Source organism: Phacochoerus africanus, chromosome 11 (genome assembly GCF_016906955.1).
Source record: "Phacochoerus africanus isolate WHEZ1 chromosome 11, ROS_Pafr_v1, whole genome shotgun sequence".
NCBI lineage: Eukaryota > Metazoa > Chordata > Mammalia > Artiodactyla > Suidae > Phacochoerus > Phacochoerus africanus.
Genome location: NC_062554.1, coordinates 67,723,456 through 67,743,100, shown reverse-complemented (window position 1 = coordinate 67,743,100; position 19,645 = coordinate 67,723,456). Strand labels below are relative to the sequence as shown.

The 19,645-nt window shown below is 38.8% G+C and overlaps 1 protein-coding gene across 6 annotated transcripts in view; it reads right to left on the bottom strand.

Moving 5' to 3' along the window:
• The window catches only part of ADAM22 (ADAM metallopeptidase domain 22), a 236,023-nt gene that overhangs the window by 66,622 nt on the left and 149,756 nt on the right, over positions 1–19,645 (bottom strand). For all 6 annotated transcript variants that reach the window (XM_047752655.1, XM_047752658.1, XM_047752653.1 and 3 more), the window contains exons 6-11: positions 14,694–14,757; positions 12,707–12,776; positions 7,843–7,913; positions 4,529–4,603; positions 2,264–2,335; positions 1,292–1,458 (exon numbers count right to left, since the gene is read on the bottom strand). In XM_047752655.1, coding sequence (XP_047608611.1) covers positions 1,292–1,458; positions 2,264–2,335; positions 4,529–4,603; positions 7,843–7,913; positions 12,707–12,776; positions 14,694–14,757 — 519 coding nt within the window. The remainder of the gene's footprint in view (positions 1–1,291; positions 1,459–2,263; positions 2,336–4,528; positions 4,604–7,842; positions 7,914–12,706; positions 12,777–14,693; positions 14,758–19,645) is intronic.

Here is a 19,645-nt window from a genome sequence, read left to right as displayed (position 1 = left end):
AAAAAGCATATAACTTGAATTTCATAAGGAGAAAGCATCAGACATTCTTACAAAGAGGAACATTCTATGAAATAACTCTTCAGACATGTTAAGCTCCAAGAGACCAAGAAAGACTGAAGAAATAATTCAGATTAAAGGAAACTAAAGAGACATGATTAAATGTAGTATATGTTCCTGGATTGGATCCTGGATTTGGGCACGGGGTGCAGTGGGGGAGGGTAGCTATAAAACATTTTGGAATAATTGGTGGAACTTGAGTATAGATAGTGCATTAGATAAAAATATTGTGTCAAGGCTAAATTTTCTGGTTTTGATAATTTACTGTGGTCATAAAAGATAATGTCTATTCTTAGGGATACATACAAGGATTTAGAAGTTAAAGACCCAATAAGCAAATGACTCCAACTTACTCTTAAATGGTTCAGGAAAAAAAAAATTGATAGATAGACAGAAGGAAGGAAGAAGTGTGAAAAGAAGAAAATCATAAAACAAATGGGGCAAAATATTAACAATCGATGGATCTGGGTAAAGGGCATATGGTATTTCTTTGCAGTATTCTTGTAATTTTCTGTAAATTTGGAATTGTGCAAAAATAAAATGTTACTCTCAAAATACACTCTTTTACTTCTATTTATAATTTTCTTCAACTCTGACTTTAGATAGGTTTTGTTTTGTTTCTTTGCCATGCCTGAGGCATGCAGAAGTTCTAGGAACAGGGATCAAACCCGTGCCAGAGCATTAGCCAGAGCCATAGTAGTGACAATTCCAGATCCTCAACCCACTGACCCACCTGGGAACTCCAAGATGATAGGTTTTTAAATTGCTGCAATTTATAATTTGTTATTACAAATTCGTTATCAAACATTCATGTTATTACCCCCCCCCAAGAAAAACTGTAAGAGTGGGAAAAAAATAAAATATACTCTTGAGACCAAGCTCTTCCCTTAGACCAAAAAAAAAAGATAACATAACATTTAAAAGACAGTAAGTTTAAAGAATATAACTAATCTTTTAAGAATACTCTTTATTAATAGTACTTTTACTCAGTAAATGCTCCGACTAAAACTCTTCAAAATTACATGAACTATATATACATGCAATAATAACTCAAAATTAAACCTATTGAATTTTCATGACAATTTCAAACAATCTATACTTTAAAACTTTTTTCATGTGTATCTGCTACATCAACTCTTAATTGCATCATGCAGTACAAAGAATCCCTCTCAGTCACAAGTAATATTCAATATGGAACAAAAAAAGGTAATAAATCATTACAAAAGTTACGTACGAAAAAAGGTGAACTGCATCACTTTTCTCTTTGATAAAATCCCTCCTGTATTTCATAAACTCACGTAGGGTGATCAATGGATTTTCAGATATGGCAAACTTGTTGTCAGCCGCCCAGGTTTCCATGGCAACCAATACTATCCTTGTCTTAAGTTGGTCTTTATATATCTAGTACATTAACAAAATGAACACGCCAGCTATATATGTGGTAAAAATCAAGTGAACAGAACTACAAAGCTCCTTTTATAGACACTCCTTGAGTTTCAGTTAGATGTTGAGAAACTTCACTGTTTTTAAAGATGTTTTTCTGGACTTACATTCATTTCCCTTGAGTAACAGGAAACCCAATTTTTTACCAAGTAATACCCAAAGAATAGTGTACTAGTTAGAAAGGAAATATTCCTTTTTGACAAATATTTGCACTCTTATTCAAGGCTCCCCCCGAATCCATCCTCTGGCACCCAAATAAAGATTCATGCATTCTTGAGTTCCCCTAGCAAAAAAATGGAGGACTCTTCAAGGAGATAATTTCTATACATGCTTACTGGCCCTAATTAAACTCATGAGGAAAGTACTGGCATTGCCTTGTCAGCAAAGATTTGGAAAGTAGGTACAGTAGAATCACACATAGTCGCATCATTCCTTTTTCAAAAGGCACAACTGCTTCTTCATTGCTGGCAGTACACTGTGAGCATCTCTATTAGGGGCTATGACTCAACTGTTTCTTTTCCAATGTGAAAAATGCAGGGAAAAAAAAAATTCCAGGTCTAAATCTGTAACTCTGACCACTTCCTTTTATCATCATTTTGAGGTCAAAGACAGTCAAGTTCATGGCAAGGTTACCAAGGACCTCCAGGACACCTTGGCTAAAGTGCAATTTTAAGGCAGAGAAAATATAAGAACATTATCTGATTTATTAACAATCAGGAGATAAAATTCCTCCATCGCAATATTGAATTGGGTTCATACTTACTAAATCCGCCATGTTCACCACAGATTTGGCATATGTATTGGTATGTACAACTGAGAGCCGATGTTTTTTAAACTGAAAGGGAAAGAGAACATGTGAGGGCTTTCAAGGTCATCAGAAAATGGTCATCTCAGCAGATAAAATATGGCATAATGGAAAGTCTCTAAAGCTTCCTATAAAAAAATGTATGAGTTGAGATCTAGTTCTTTAGATGTTATGTTGTCTAAGGCAAGGCTCCTAAAAGTTTGAGGCCTCACATATCTGTGAGATAAAGTTAAAAATACCCATTCCAACCATTTAAAGAATTTATTTAAAAAAAAAAAAAAAAAAAAGAAGGAGTTCCCGTCGTGTTGCAGTGGTTAACGAATCCGACTAGGAACCATGAGGTTGCGGGTTCGATCCCTGCACTTGCTCAGTGGGTTAACGATCCGGCGTTGTGGTGAGCTGTGGTGTAGGTTGCAGACGCGGCTCGGATCCTGCGTTGCTGTGGCTCTGGCGCAGGCCAGTGGCTACAGCTGCGATTCGACCCCTAGCCTGGGAACCTCCATATGCCGTGGGAGCGGCCCAAGAAATAGCAAAAGGACAAAAAAAAAAAAAGAATTTATTTTTTATCACAAATTATTATTCAAAATGATAAAACATGAAAATTATTGATGAAATGCAAGACATAGAAATAAATGTAAGATGAAAGCCAGAAAACATGGAAAATGCTAAAAGTATAAAAAGCCACAAGACTTAGCAAGGAAAAAGCCTTAATGGCCACAAGATCATCTAGCTTGTAGGTTAGGAGAGCATCACATATATCTTTGCTTTGGCCCCAGTGCTGTTTTTAAAATCAGGAAATATCAGGTAAAGCCTGATTTCTGGCTTCACTTAAAGTCAGCATCCCTACATGGTAATAACAGGCAAAGGCTGAGAAGCAGCTGCTCCCATTAGAAAGATCATGTGACTTCCCTTTTGCCACAGGCCTCACCCATCCCTACTGTTTTACACCTGGATCATTGCATTTGTGTTATGTGCCTGCAGATACCTACAGACATTTGAATTTAGGATATTGTAAAATGTCCAAAATATGTGTTTTTGCAATTTATTCTGTAAAAATCTCAGGGAAAAGTAACATTCGCTAAATCAAATGGGTAGAAAAAAATAAAACTTAGTCCTAAAAAGAACAAAAAAACAGTAGTCCTACCCTGAACAAGGAAAAAGCATTCAATAATAATTATTATTAATTGAAAGTTGATATTGTTTAATCATATTTAAATAAGTGACACGTATTCTCCCCAAATAAATAATTCAAAGTAAATTAAAACTTTATATGTAGCTGAAATTAAGTAAAATTCATCAATGTGCATCACTGAATATTTTTAGTTTAAAAATCTGGTTACATGCAATAATTAGCACTGTAACTCACTGCTGTGTTGTGAATGTAACTGTGCTGGACTACAACGTGCCCATGAAGTGAGTATATAACAAGTCCATGAACTTGAATTGAGTATTAAAAAAATAACTGATGGAGTTCCCATTGCGGCACAGTGGAAGTGAATCTGACTAGTATCCATGAAGATGCTGGTTCGAACCCTGCCCTCACTCAGTGGGTTAGGGATCCGGCGTTGCCGTGAGCTGTGGTGTGGGTCGCAGATGCAGCTTGGATCCCACACTGCTGTGGCTATGGTGTAGGCCAGCAGCTGCAACCCCTATTTGACCCCTAGCCTGGGAACTTCCATATGCCCTGGGTTTGGCCCTAAAAAAAAAAAAAAGGAAAAAAAGGAAGTTTCGGTAACTTTTTATCTTAAAAATCTTCACTGATTTGCTATACAAGCTTTTCCTAATGGTTTACTACAGAACAAGACAGAAATAGAAAAACAGCTTTCCTTTTATTAGGATAAAGCGGTACACTGCAAACGAAAGTGTCACATTATTGCTGCCTCACTTTTTCAATATAAAATGGAAGCGTTTTTTTTTTTTTTTTTAATCTCACCCTTCTAGTAAGAGAAGACAGCAGCCCCTAATGTTAACCAAGCAAATCCAAAGAGTTAATATGAGTCACAGAAATATTTTTGAAGCCTCACAAAATACTGTGAATTGCTTGCACCTAAGAGTGTTTCCTACTTTCAGGTTGTTGCTGGGTAACAAAGATGTTTGGCTACACAAGTGCCTCCTCCAGGATACAGCTTTATGGGCTTCTTTCTTCTAAACATATTTCTGCACCCACCAGTTTTACCCTAGACACGGGCAAGTTCAAACAACACAAAATTCAGCAAGTCCTACCATGAGATGATCATTCACAATCATTAGTTCAATATATTTGGTTTCCTCCTCCACATTACGAGGATATCGACGAAGCTGCAACATAGTAAAGAAAACAGCACCTAAAGAAGTGCTCCAAACTTGGCTGTGGGAAGCTGAAATTATACATTGGATCCTTCGGTATTATTCATCTTATAGCTCAAAGTCTGTACCCTTTTACCAGCCTCTCTTAATTTCTCCTATTAGCTCTCCCCTGGCAACCACTTTTCTAAATCTGTTTTAAGAATTTGACTTTTTTTTTTTTTTTTAGATTTTACATGTAAGTGATATCATGATATTTGTCTTTCCCTGTCTAGCTTATTTCACTTCCTATAACACCCTGCAGATTCATCCATGTTGTTGCAAATGACAGGATTTCCTTCTTTATTAAGGCTGAGTAATATTCTATTACATATATATACATATATAATATTATATACATAATATTCAATTACATATATATATATACACACACACATACAGACACACGTTTTCTTTATCCAGTCATCCATTGATGGACATTTATACTGATACACTATACTGTGTAACAGAAATTTGGTAATGGAGTAGAACTTCAATATTCTCACCAAAAAAAAATAGTAATTACGTAAGGTGATGGATGCGTTAATTCATAAATCCATGGGAGGAATCCTTTCACAAATATAATGCATATCCAGTCATCCTTCTTTCATTTTAAATAACTTACATTTGTTAATTATACCTCAATAAAGCTGAGCAAAGTTTTTAGATTTAAAAATTAAATATGGGAAAAATTAATTTTCCCCTTTTATTCATTTAGTATTTTTAAAATTTTCATCAATTTACTTAGTTTTTGAGTATGTAATAAATTCATATGGTTCAAAAATTAAAGAATTAGAAAAAGGTATAGGGTGAAAGTTTTCCTCTCACCTCTGTCCCCCTTCTACCTAGCTATTACCCTTCCCCTTACAATGGTTATAACACAGTTACTGGTTTCTCCCAGAAAAATTTATGCATCTAAAGTCAAACAGGATATTCATTTTATTTTGTACATCCATGTATCTCATTCTGCTCTGCATCAGGCTACATTCATTTAACAAGGTATCTTGGAGAGGATAAGTGGTTTGAGCTCCTGAAAGTTTCAGAGGTCTACAGAGAGTGAGAGAACCAGTACTTTTTAAATTCTATAATCTCCAAACCTGCTGGCAGGGTTCAAAGGCTCTCCCAAATGATTCAGGGGCTTCGTTAGGATAGTTTGGAAAGCTCTCAGGCAGTCTTTATTACCTCCTGCAGCTGTATCTGCCTGCTCAACCACCAATGTTCTCCTCCTTCAAAATCATGACCAGTGAGCACTACTGCCAAGAGCCACGAAGGCGGCCACATCCTTTTCACTCTTTACAATTAGTCTATAGCGCAGTCTTTCACAAGATCTGCAGAATTAACTTTTGCTTTACACTATACTTAGGCACATATGTTTTCAATAAATCTTCTTGCTCATTTGCCCAAGGGCCATTTTTGTCATAAGGGTTTATGATCTAATCTAAATCAAGAAACGAATGTTTGAGTATTGCAGTTAAACTAAAAACTTTCTGCCACATGCATTTTGTTTCATTGCTAATGGATTCCTGAACCTTACCTTTCAAACTTCCTTAAAACACCCAGTTAATGGGAAATAATAGGCTAAGAATTCCGGGTTTGAAAACCAAGCAATAATAAACTGCATGCAATGACAAAAGTTTTTTTTTTAATGGATGTTTTTACAGATGTAATAACATTAAAATAAAAGTTAGATCAATTATTAGAAAGCAAATTCACAAATATATAAAAAATAAAAGACATTTCTTTAAAAAAAAATAACTGCTGTTAGGGTGATAGTATTTGCTTTGTTAATTGTAAAAGAGACCTGAGCCTTTCAAACAAGTAGATTTTATGACAAGTCTATTTTCTTAGCATCGGAGAGGTACCATATTGGCTGGCCAGTTTTGTAAGCCTTCACCTCCAGGGGTTCACAGCTTTCTCAGAAAGAGAAAAAAAGTATTCCTGCTTAGCCGATGAATGGATGTTGCAGAAGTTTCTGAAGAACTTTAAAGATTAATAAATCAAAAATGATCTTATTCTCTTGATTGCTAAGTCATGAAAATAAATAGTGTTTAACAAGGTACCTGATGGCAATTATTTTTATCTATTTAAACTGGGCCTCAATATATGTGTATATCACAAAATATAGAAAGCTCCTGGTAGTAATTCATGGGTCACAAGGGCTTCTGAGAGCCAGTATGTAAGGCATACATGGTAATAAGCATTTCTCTGAGACCAGATGCTCTAGGTGAGAATCCCAGTTATGCCACTGGGTAAATGTAACTGCAGGCAAGTTTCTTAAGCCTCTTCTGCGTCAATGTCTTAATCAGTAAAATAGGGATAACCTATTAAATAGGGATGCCTTCCTCGGAAGGTTGTTATGAGGATTAAATGTGTTAACACAACTGCACATGGTAAATACTCAATAAAACTTAGCAATTATTATTCACGTTAGAAATCTGTCTCCAAACCTTTTATTTCATATTTATTAAACATATTTTTGAAAGAAGATACTTGGTTCCTTCAACTGCTTGGTCTTACTGGAGATCTAGTTCCCTCATCCTGTATTTTTAGGCCATACACACACACTCGCACCAACCACCACACAAGTGTGATCATAGCTTAATTCTGATGACCAGAGTTCTTATTTTGTCTAAACCATTCACCAGCTCTATGATTCTGGGAAAAATATTTGTACATTTCAGAGAATTTTTTTTCCCTGTAAGAAGGGAATAATAGTACCTACTTCACATGGGTTAAAGCGCTATATGATTTTTATCATTACTAAGTTCAAAATCCATTGACCATTCATAAAGCAGACATCTAGATTTTATATCCTAGATTCCAAAGTAGTTCAGGTGGGACAGTAGCATTTTGTGGCTTCAAAACCTGGGGTATCTTTAAGGGGATAAACACAAGGACATGTACCATGATGATGTGGTACATTCCCAGGCAAGGAAAGAGGCTTGTGGCTGAGATGCCACAACAGGGGCTTCATACTCCACCCATATGATGAATGACCATTTATCATCACTACCTTGAGTGTTCTTTGAGTCGATGAAGTAATATGGCCCCATCTCCACTGCTCCTATACATGTGCCAAACCTTCCTGTTTACCACACTGTGGCAAATATTTGCCTGAACTGGTAACTGGCCTCTCACAGATTTAATGGAGATTCAATTGACCGGCAGCTGCCAAGTGTTTTAAAACATCATGATATATACCTGTGTATACTTACCTGCCGTTTACTCCTTTTGGGTCTTGGCTTCAAAATAAATTTTGGCGGAGTTATGTTTACTTGTTGGAATTCTAAAAGGAAATAAAAACAAATTTAACTTAGTGCATTTGCCAAGTTTCTTTCATGAAAGGCAATCAAAGTTTTATTACTCCTTTGTCATATAAATTATACAACTATTATGAATTTTATTATATTGTACTTAATGAAAATATAGAACATTAATCTAAGTAAATGCATTCATATTAATATAAATAAGCATATCATGAATAAATACAATTCAAAAAATCCCATTCTTCCTACTCCAATTTATCTCATTTTTTTCCTTATATTTCTCCTATAAATAACATCACATTCTTCATGGAGAATCTTCTAAATAGTCACTTGACCTTCACTTTCCCCACTGACCTTCACAATGAAAGACACATCAAATGCGGGTGAAGATGAGGGACAATCAGAACACTCATGCAATGCTGATGAGAATATAAAGTGGTGTAACTACTCTGGGAAAAGGTTCAGCAGTTTCTCTTCCAACAGTAGTTCTCAAATTGTGACACTTGGACTAGTGGCATCAGCATTACCTGGGTACTTGGAAATGCACACTCTCATAACCCGCTCAAGATGTACTTAAAAACTCTAGAAATCCGTGCAGCTACAATGGAAAACACTATGAAGATTCCTCAAAAAATTTAAAAACGCAATACCATATGATCCAGCAATCTCACTTCTGGGTATACTGCCAAAGGAACTGAAATCAGGATCTCAAAGAAATACCTGCACACCCACGTTCACTGTAGCATTATTCCCAATAGCCAGGAGGGGAGCAACCTAAATGTCCACATAAGTACAATGGAATATCATTCAGCTTTAAAAAAGGAAATCCTTCCATCTGTGACAACATGGATGAGGCTAGAGGACATTTTCTTAAGTGAAATAGCCCAGACACAGAAGGATAAACACTACATGATACCATTTATATGAGGAATCTAGTCCATAGAAACAGAGTAGAATGGTGGTTGCCAGGGGGTATGAGGCGTTACTAGTAAAGTGCACAAATTTCAGTTATACCAGATGAGGAAGTCCTAGAGCTCAACTGTACAGCTTAGTGCCTACAGTTAACAATACTACAGTATATACTTTAAAATTTGCTAGAGGGGTAGATTTTATGTAAAGTGCACTTACCACCCATCAAAAAGAAGGCAGGAAGAAGCTTTTGGAATTGATGGTTATGTTTATGGCAAAGACTGTGGTGATGATTTCATGGATGTATATTTAGCTCCAAATTCAAGTTGTATACATTAAATATATACTGTCTTTTGGTTTTTGTTGTTGTTTTGTTTTTGTCTTTTGACTTTTTAAGGCCCCACCCATGGCATATGGAGGTTCCCAGGCTAGGAGTCTAAAAGCAGCTGTTGCCACTGGCCTATGCCAGAGCCACAGCAATGCCAGATCCAAGCTGCATCGGTGACCTACACCACAGCTCACGGCCACGCCGGATCCATAACCCACTGAGCAAGGCCAGGGATCGAACCTGCAACCTCATGGTTACTAGTGGTATTCGTTTCCACTGAGCCACAACGGGAACTCCTAAATATATAGTCTTTTGTATGTCAATTATACCTCAATCAAGAGGCTGGAGGAAAAAAAAAACAACTAAAGGTGAGGCCAGCCAGATGACTGTGATGCCTGCTCATTTGGGAACGAATTTACACAGGTAAACTTTTACCTACCTTATGACCCAGTAACTGCACTCCCAGATATTTGATAGACAAATGCAAATGCAAAAAAGATTTTTACAAGAATGTTCACAGTTCTTAGTTGTTATATGCATAATAGCCCCAAATGTCCATTGACAAAGTTGATAAAAATTGTAGTATATTCATACAATAAGAGCATACTCATTTAAAAGAATGAACTACTGCCCTTGGCAAATCTTAGGCATGTGCTAAGTAAAAAAAAAAAAGCTGAACATAGTGCATGATTTGATTTGCATGAAGAGCTACCACAGGCTAAACTAATTTACCGTGAGAAAGTCAGGAAAAGGACTGACTGCTAGGGAAGGAGCGCAAAGGAAGTTACTGGGGTAATAGAAACGCTCTACCCCACCAGGGGAGTATGCGGGTGTCACTGTTGCAATTTTTACTGCATATCCTTGACCTACAATATCATATTAGTTTCAGGTGTACATCACCGTGATTCTATATTCATATATATTTAGAAATGGTTACCATGGTAACTCTAGATACCATATCTCTCCATACAAAGTCATGACAATATTATTGGCCATATTCCTTATGTTTTACCCGTGACTTATTTATTTTATAACTAAAGTTTGTACCTCAAAACCCCCTTTTACCTATTTGACCAAGCCCCCATCCCTGTCTTGCCCCAAGTTGCCCCAAGTTCTGGCAACCACCACCTATTCTCCATATCTATGAGTCTATTTCTGTTTTGTTTGGGTTGGTTGGTTTTTCATTGTCATGATTTTTAAAACACTGCGTGTTTTAAATGTATTCCCAGGAACACTAGTCCTTGGAGATGTGTCATGTGAAACAATATGTTCCACAGTCAAACAAGTTTGGGGAACACCTGCTCACATTCTATCTCTGAGAAATACATGACATAGCAAGAAAAAGACATAATATAATTCATAACCCAGTGACACTTTATTAAACCTAAAATAAATAAGCTTACTTTTGAGCTTATATCACAAAAATTGAAGTGTTGGCATTTGCCTATTTCTTATTTCCTTATAATTCATCTTAGTAAGTCTGAGTGTCTTGGGAGACAAATAACACCCTTAAAATTGACACTGTCAACTCTGATAAGAAAAGAAAACCAGGAACAAATTGAGACGGATTTGAGTTTTCAAAGAATATGTTCAAAACTCATTTTTAATAGCAAAACCACAGAGTCACTTCCAAAGTTTCCGTTGAAAGGAAACCCTGAAGAAAGTTTTTAAAAAAATTATAAGATCGCCGGAGTTCCCGTCGTGGCGCAGTGGTTAATGAATCCGTCTAGGAACCATGAGGTTGCGGGTTCGATCCCTGGCCTTGCTCAGTGGGTTAAGGATCCGGTGTTGTGGTGAGCTGTGGCGTAGGTCGCAGACGCGGCTTGGATCTTGCATTGCTGTTGCTCTGGCGTAGGCCGGTGGCTACAGCTCGCATTAGACCCCTAGCCTGGGAACCTCCATATGCCGAGAGAGCGACCCTAGAAAAGGCAAAAAGACCAAAATAGAAAAAAGTTAAATTAAATTAAATTAAATTAAATTAATAAATAAGTAAAAAATTGTAAGATCGTATCATGGCAACCCTCCAATAAAGGCCTTGGGGGAAATCTTTATTTATTACTTTAAATATTAATTAATGTTTATTGCTTCCAGTAATGCCTATTAGATTGTAACTTTGTTCTCAGGCAGCTAGTCATGATTTATTTTCTTCCCATAATATAAGTTGTAAAAAGTTTCATAAGATAATGAAGGAACAGTCTAAAGTATCCGGGTAAGTAAAAGCATCTATATGCTCACTTGGAGATTTTTCCAAATAGCAAACTCTATGAAACGGGATCTTCTATCCCTTTGGCAGTAGGAGCGAAGGGGTGGGTTTTGTTTCTCTTTAGGGTAACTGCAAAAGATCAAGGAGCTACAAACTTATTTCAGAGAGGAAGGGACATTAGAAAGCACTGCTTTTATTTTCCAGTGGGGAACGATGCAGCCTGCAGGTCATTTTCCTAAGTGGTAGTTTAGGGTTTGCTTTAGTAATCATTCCATTTGCCCTTGTGTCTCTCTCCCAAGGTACATTCTTATGAGCCATAATCCAACCCCGGCTCATCCCCTCACTAGCTGTGGACCCCGGAAAAGACAAATGAGCTGAGTTTCCTTTTCTTCTCCTTTAAAACGGGAATAATAATGTTGACCTCACAGAACTGCTGCAAAGATTAACAAGAGCTTAAAAATTAGAATGTACGATGGCCATAGTCAGGGCCATAAGGAGGGGAGGAAGCATTTCCACATCAGATATTCCACGTGTGCCTTCCCTTCACAAGGAGCACAGGAAGAAGCCCAGTGTAGCCAGAGACAAACACACTCAGCACAATCACTGCCACTAAGGAGGCCAAAGTGAGGGGGTGCAACTCTCAACTCACATCTATAAATAATAGATCCATCAACACATATGAGAAGGAAACACCGATTTCACAACAGCATGTAATAATAACAACAAATGTTAATCCACAATAGTTCTTTCTTAAAATTCTGGGGCGAAAAGGGATGAGGAAATGACAAATGGGAAAATAATTAACAGTACATCCCTGTGTTTACAAACTCAGTATTTCACCACGAGTGAGTTTTTATATATTCTACCTATGCAGACAAGTTTTGCTTTAACATTCTTTCTCCTGTAAGTCTTATAATTTTAAAAAGTTTTCCTTTGTCTTATAATTTTAAAAAGTTTTCCTTCATCATATTCTACCTCTATCTTTCCAAACTCATCCACTATAAACATGAGGTCAGTTTACATTTTCTTTCTCTTGATGTCACTTATGAGCAGTCGCGGGTTATGATATTCCCTATATAATTAGCTCTAAAGCGTTAAAATAAATTACTAAAGTTGTATTTTTAAAAAGTCACTGTTATGGAGTTTACGCTGTAGCACAATCGAATCGGCAGCATCTTGGGAGCACTGGGGTGCAGGTTCCATCCCTGATCCCAGCACAGTGGCTTAAGGATCCGGCATTACCACAGCTGCGGCTTAGGTCCAAACTGTGGCTTGGCTCTGAGCCCTGGCCCAGGAACTCCATATGCTGTGGGGTGGCCAAAAAAAGAAAAAAATAAATTAATAAATGAAAAGTCACTATATGAAGATCATACCAGATGGAAGATCATCCAAGGGAAATTCAAACAGTCTGGATTTGTAAACCGAATGAAAATGGAAATCCTCCTGAAATAACACAAACGAGAGAGATAAGGCTTGTACAACCAGATAACTCCAGCCTCAGGCAATTGCAGCTGGAGAAGCTGACACCTTAAAAGAACTGGAGCTTGACCACGTGTTATCTTGTGTTGGGAAAAGCAATGAACCCATGCGTAACCCCTCCCACTCCCTCCTCCTGTATTCTCCCTGCACCAGAGAGATATCCTGTTAGAAACCAAATACCTTCAGGGGCAGAGATGCCAAAGCCTGCGGTAATGGAAAAGAAATAAGTGCACCGATTTCCCCAAGGAGAAGTAAGAAATCTGGGGAAAATGGGTTAATGCTTTTTTTACAACTGGTTGCTTTCCATGGAGCCCTGTTCCCTTCGAAAGCAGGAGAGCTTTACCAGGGAGAGGCTGACAAACCAACAGTCTTCTCCTGTGGAACAGAATGGCAGGAGCAAGCAGACTGCCCAAAGCAACCCTGCCTCAAAATCCAAGTGTCATACAAACATCTGTGAAAAAGCAACAGATAAAAATGCCAAGTTTCATCAAAGAAAACTTAATGAACACTGAAATAACTTCATCTGGCTTCACTCAATTACTAAGAAAAGAATGTCATAAAGAGTCAAATTTTAGGATGTTACTTCTAAAAAATCACACTTGTCGGAGTCCCTGTTGTGGCTCAGAGGTAACGAACTCGATTAGGATCCATGAGGATGTGGGTTCAATCCCTGGCTTTGCTCAGTGGGTTAAGGATCTGGCGTTGCTGTGGCTGCAGTGTAGACCAGTAGCTGCAGCTCTGATTCGACCCCTAGCTTGGGAACTTCCTTCCGTATGCCACATGTGCAGCCCTAGCAATAAAAAAGATAAAAAAATTACACTTGTCAAGCAAAGTGACAGGACACCTGGCAGTGGGTCCCTAGAAAATAACACACAAACAGTTTCCCACACAAGATCGTTTATGGATGGCAAGACAATGTGTATTTCTTGAAATTATTTGCGTTAAGTGTTTGGCCAATGTTCCATGGGACAAGGGAGAATTCTGTGTGGACGGAGCTAGGATGGAAGTGCATTGTTTACCTGGAGCCAGTAAGATTAACCCTTTTCTAATTTGTTGAAATCAATGTTTCAACTCAAGTGAGAGATAGTTGAGAAAACCTAGATTTCTCTAAACTTTATCAGCTCAGGGCCTTACCAACAATGGCTAATAGAGAAAAATCTGGAATCTAGAAAAGTAAAAGGATGGAGAGTCACACTATCTATGAATTTGATCTGTTACGAATGGAATGTCTATGTCTTTTCCAAAATTCCTATGTTTGAGCCCTAACTGCTAATGTGACTGTATTTGGAGACAGGGCCTGTGAGGATGTCATAAAGGTCACAGAGGTCACAAGGGCGAGGTCCTCACTGGATAAGGCTGGTGCTCTTCTAAGAAGCGGAAGAGCCACCAGACCTCACACTCCCTGTGCCATGTGAGGACACATTGAGAAGGCAGCTGTCCGCACCACAAGGAGACGGACCCCAACACACACAGAGCCCGGTGGCCCCTGGACTTTCAGTTGCCAGAACCGTGTGAAAATAAATGTCTGCTGTTGAAGCCATGCCGTATTTTATAGTGATAGCATGAGCAGACTAAGACAGACCACAGAACATGACAGGAGAGATAGAAATGAAGGCTTCAGAACACCTCAGAAGGCAAGTATTTCCAACATAATAGAAGAAGAGAAGGATTTTTTGTTTTTTAAAAAAGGTCACAATGGTTTTGACTTATTCACTATTTGATTGAAATACATATATGTGTGTGTATATAGATGTGTGTATAGATACATATAAACATTCCTGAGGCTAAAAAAATGAAAAAAGAAAAAGGAAAAAAAAGATGGGATAAAAGCTCCCAGCATCGAGGTTTACATCCACCATAGTAACTAGAAGGAGCACTTACCTGGGCGGTGTCGTTTCCTTCTGGCTCAATGAGATAGGTGTGGTTTCCATCATAGAACATCCCACTGCCAAGGACAAGAGAAGAGTTAGGCCTGGGAATGGACTCGCGCCTCAGAACAAGAGCATTTTATTTATTTATTTTTGTCTTTTTGCCTTTTCCAGGGCCGCTTCCCACAGCATACAGAGGTTCTGCCAGCCTACACCAGAGCCACAGCAACGAGGGATCCAAGCCGCATCTGCGACCTACACCACAGCTCATGGCAATGCTGGATCCTTAACGATCCTTAACCCACTGAGCAAGGCCAGGGATCGAACCCGCAACCTCATGGCTCCTAGTCAGATTCGTTAACCACTGCGCCATGATGGGAACTCCAGAACAAGATCATTTTAAAATTGGCAGCAGACGGAAGACCAGTTTTCTTCTCAATGCCCACTTTCCAGACCCACCCTTCACCACAGGATGCATATGACATGCCACAGACTCACACAGCCCACACCATACATCACGCGCGCACACACACACACACACACACACACACACACACCCCATATACCATGCAATAGATACCACCCTCCACACATACATGTCACATGCCACAAACACACCCCTGCACCACACGTGTCACATACACACACACACCCATATACCATACATTAGACACCCTCTCACACGCATACACACACACAGACCCGACACCACACATCACACACACACACACACACACACACACACCTCATACCATACATTAGACACTACACCCACACACACACATATACACCATGTACCACAAACAAACCCCCCTACCACCACACAGCATACACACACACACACGCACATATACATACCACATACCATACCCCGACACACACCATATACTGCAGACACATACACCAAACACACACTTAGACAAACTGCTGAGAGGGAAAGGCCTGCCCCTCTGATTCCCTGTAAGCATCAAGGTCCCTCATCCTGACCCTTCCCCAGGCTCAGGATTACAATTCTCTAATTCCATTATTCCTCCCTCTGACACACAAACCCAACACTTGAATATGCAAATAGTCACGTGGAAAGCTTGTGAAAATGCAAAACTTTCAGGGCCCTCCTCAGGTTTCCAGGCTGGAGCCCAAGAAGCTGCATTTTAAGCCAACCCCCCATGATTCTGATGCAGGTGCTCAGACTGAGAATGGTCTATCCATCATCCATCTGGAAGGTGCTCTAATAATAAGAGCCGATGCCTTCTAACAATGCCCCACAAGCTAAGTACTTTACCTTCATTGACTCTTTCCCATAAGTTTATGAGGGAGTCATGACTGTCCACAACATACAAGCAAAGAAATTGAAGCCCAAGAGACAAGTAACTTGCTCAGATTGCATAACCAGTAAAAGGAGAAGCAGACAAATTGGGTCCTGAACTGCCTATCAGCAATGGGCCACCCCCTTCATTCATTCATTGAGTCAACAGGATTTGATAGAGTATCTACAATGCATTGCTCTAGGTATTGGGGAGATAGTCCTGAACAAAATAGATCAATTCTCTGCCTTCATGGTGCTCATATGCAGTCTAGAGAAAACAGACAATAAGTATATAATCGATAACTAAAAATACATTAGTGGTGATGAATTCTAGGGAAGAAAATAAAGCAGGTTAAGGGGAAAAAATGGTGCCAGAGGATTGGGTCTGAAGATCAGGGGAAAGGATGGCTGATTTATAGAGAAAGTCAGGGCAAGGCTTCACAGAAATGACATTTGTTAAAAACAAAACAGGCCCCAAATGGAGTCAATTGTGCTAAGCCCCATGTCGCCAAACAGAGATGACCTTGATTGCAGCTCTATTACACACAGCTCTCCCAGGAATGGAATCTTCAGCCAGTGGATTCAGGAATCACCTGATAGGTAATTTACCTGAAAGACCCCTGCCTTCCTCTAAAGGAAAGTAACTTTACAATAACAAAACCCAACTTCCTTGTTCCTGCTCCCTTCTGCCTAGAGGAGTCTTTCATTCTGAATAGCTCAGAGCTCCTTTCTATCATCTAGATCGGATGCTCCCCAATTCATGAATCTTGACTAAAGCCAATAAGTCCTTCAAAATCGATTCTATTGAATTTCAGTTGTTTAATACATTCAAGCAAAGGCCTGGAAGAAGTGAAGGGACGAGCCATGAAAGTATTTGTGCAAAGAGCATTTCAGACATGAGCCCCAAAGTAAGATCATCTTGGCATATTCCAGGAAATCAAGTATGCAGAGTGGCAGAGCAGAGTGGGATGGGAGGAGGTGCTGTAAAATGAGAGCAGAGGAATAGAGGGGGCCAAATTATGAGACCCTTAGGGCCTTGGCTTTTACTCTGAGAACAGTTAGGAGCCACTATAGGGTTCTAAGCAGAGAGGAAACACAATGCCCCTTAAATTTTAAGAGAATTGCAGTTCCCATCATGGCTCAGTGGGATAAGAACCCGACATAGTCTCTGTGAGGAAACAGGCTCAATCCCTGGCCTTGCTCAGTAGGTTAAGGATCCGGCATTGCCTCAAGCTGGGACATAGGTCACAGATGTGGCTCAGGTCTGATGTTGCCATGGCTGTGGCATAGGCCTGCACCTACAGCTCCAATTTGACCCCTAGCCCGGGAACAGGTGCCCCCTATGCCCAGGTGCAACCATTAAAAATAAAAATTAAGAAAGCTGCTCAATCTACTGTGGAGGATAGAAATGGCTAAGTTAATGCAATCATTTAGGTGAAAGAAGATGGTAACTTAGATCAGGTAACTCAGATCAGGTAGAGATGGTACGAACCGGTCAAATTCTTGCTATTTTTTGAAAATAGAGCCAATGTGATTTGTTAATGGATTTTCTTGGAGTTGGCAAGAAAGAGAGTCGGTGAGGACTCCAAGGTTTTGATTGAAGCAACTGGAAAGATGGATTTTCCATTTAATAAGATGGAAAAAGCTGCAGGATGAGCAGAATGGGATGGGCACAATGAGGCAGGACGCAGGGAGCAGGGTGCAAACCTGGAGTACAGTTTTAGACATTGTAGGCTGCAGATGATCATCAGCCAATTGAGAATTCTCCAGAGGGCATCTTAAGCCTCAACTCCGGCTCAGAGAGATCACAATAGCCACGTCTATAGAGGAATGTGGTCCTTACATTGAGATTAGGTCCCTTATGATACTGAAGGAATCTGTCTCGCCATCCAGGCATCTGAGGGGGGTGAGGCTGTGATCTTTTGCAGTCATTTTTCAGTGCTGGGTGGAAATGACTGCACGACACCCAAGCTGTTAACCACAGAATAGTATCTGCCCTTCACTGATGGCTTACTGAAGTCAGCTGGTTTTCATGAGCTATAATTATAACGGCTTCCATCTCTGTCTCTATCCAAATTCTTTCATTTCTGAAGTAACATCTTCCACATGTCCTCAACTTTCATACACCCTTAGAACTGCTCTTTTCACATCCGTAATGTTTTTAACCCAAAGTGCACTTTGTGACTTTAGATGATATTGCATCTGGAATTTCAAGATAAACAGAGGCAGTTTGTAAGATATTACAGACAATACATGTCCTAGGGAATCTGGGGTGGGAGGAGCCTTATCAAAACAGTAGACCAAATATGGCAGTGGACATTCTATTAACTGGCCAGTCCCATCCAGAAAACTGTACCCTCTGCCGAAGTTCATTTGGCTGCAGCGATTAAGGAGCAAGCAGATTATTTTGTTTAAATAATATTAGGTGCTGTTTCCTCTTGAATTAGTTTTGTTCTAATACAAAAATCAGTTATCTTATGGAATTTAAACATTATGGTCCACAGTGTAAACAAAGGAGATTCTGATACCATCCATATTTGGAGGATTCTGGTTCCCTATATGAAAATATGCCATTTTTGATTTTTTAACAATTAAAAAGCATCCATATTCATTTGCTTTCTTTGGCAATTGACACCTGTTACAGTTATATAAATTCTAATAAGTATACTGAGTCCATCAGAAGCCTATAATTGATAAAAACCAATAGCTAGGACCAAGTCATTACCAGCCAATTGAGCTAAAATTTTAAAAGGCTGCATCAAAACAAGATTTTGAAAGAAAACAGTCATTCTTAGAAATTGCCACAAGAGGGCAATAAACTTACATTTGAGTCCATTCTTTAATGTCCCCATAGTTATAGGATTTTTTCATAACATCAAATATACCCAGACTAAAATATTACCCATTAGTCCTTTGAATTTGAAAAAAAAAAAAGTGCTCTTACAGGTTTTTTATGGAAAAGATAGGAATCTGATTATTCTATCCTTTATGTTCTTTAATGGAATTCAGTAAATCAAGAAAAATGAAAAAACTCAACGTGCACTTGATAGTTTATAAAAGATGAGTCATGGATGAAATAGCATATCTCATATCTAAGTCACGGCAACTGAGACAACCCAGATTATTTAATATCTAGAAAGAGCTCCCCTAATCCTTCTGTCAGCAATTTTTGTTCAGAAGGTAAAATCAAGATAAGTAATAATTAATAAATAACGAGAAAAAGCAAGCATAAATGTATTTGACACACTCATAAAAGTCTAAGCACACTAAAACATACTTGTACATAATCCTGACAGTATTCCTACACTTGGTGGGTTTTCTGTTTGTTTCTCTTTGCTTAGTTTTAAATGAAAAGGGAAATAAGTAAATTTTATGTAGTTAAAACAGGGGAAGCAGGCTCAGTTCTACTCCTCATTCAGAAACTAAAATTCTTGTAAAGTTCCCTTTCCATCCTCCTTCAAAGGACTGTTGGTCTGAGAGTCTCAGGTCTATTAGGGTCTTTAGAAGGCAGTAATACCCTCTCTCTCATAATAATCTGCTCATTTGGCAAACTGGTGAAAAAATTGGAACCTGTACTGGGCAAGATGCTTACATTGTTATTTTTTGCTTTTTAGGGCTGTACCTAGGGCATATGGAAGTTCCCAGGCTAGGGGTCAAAT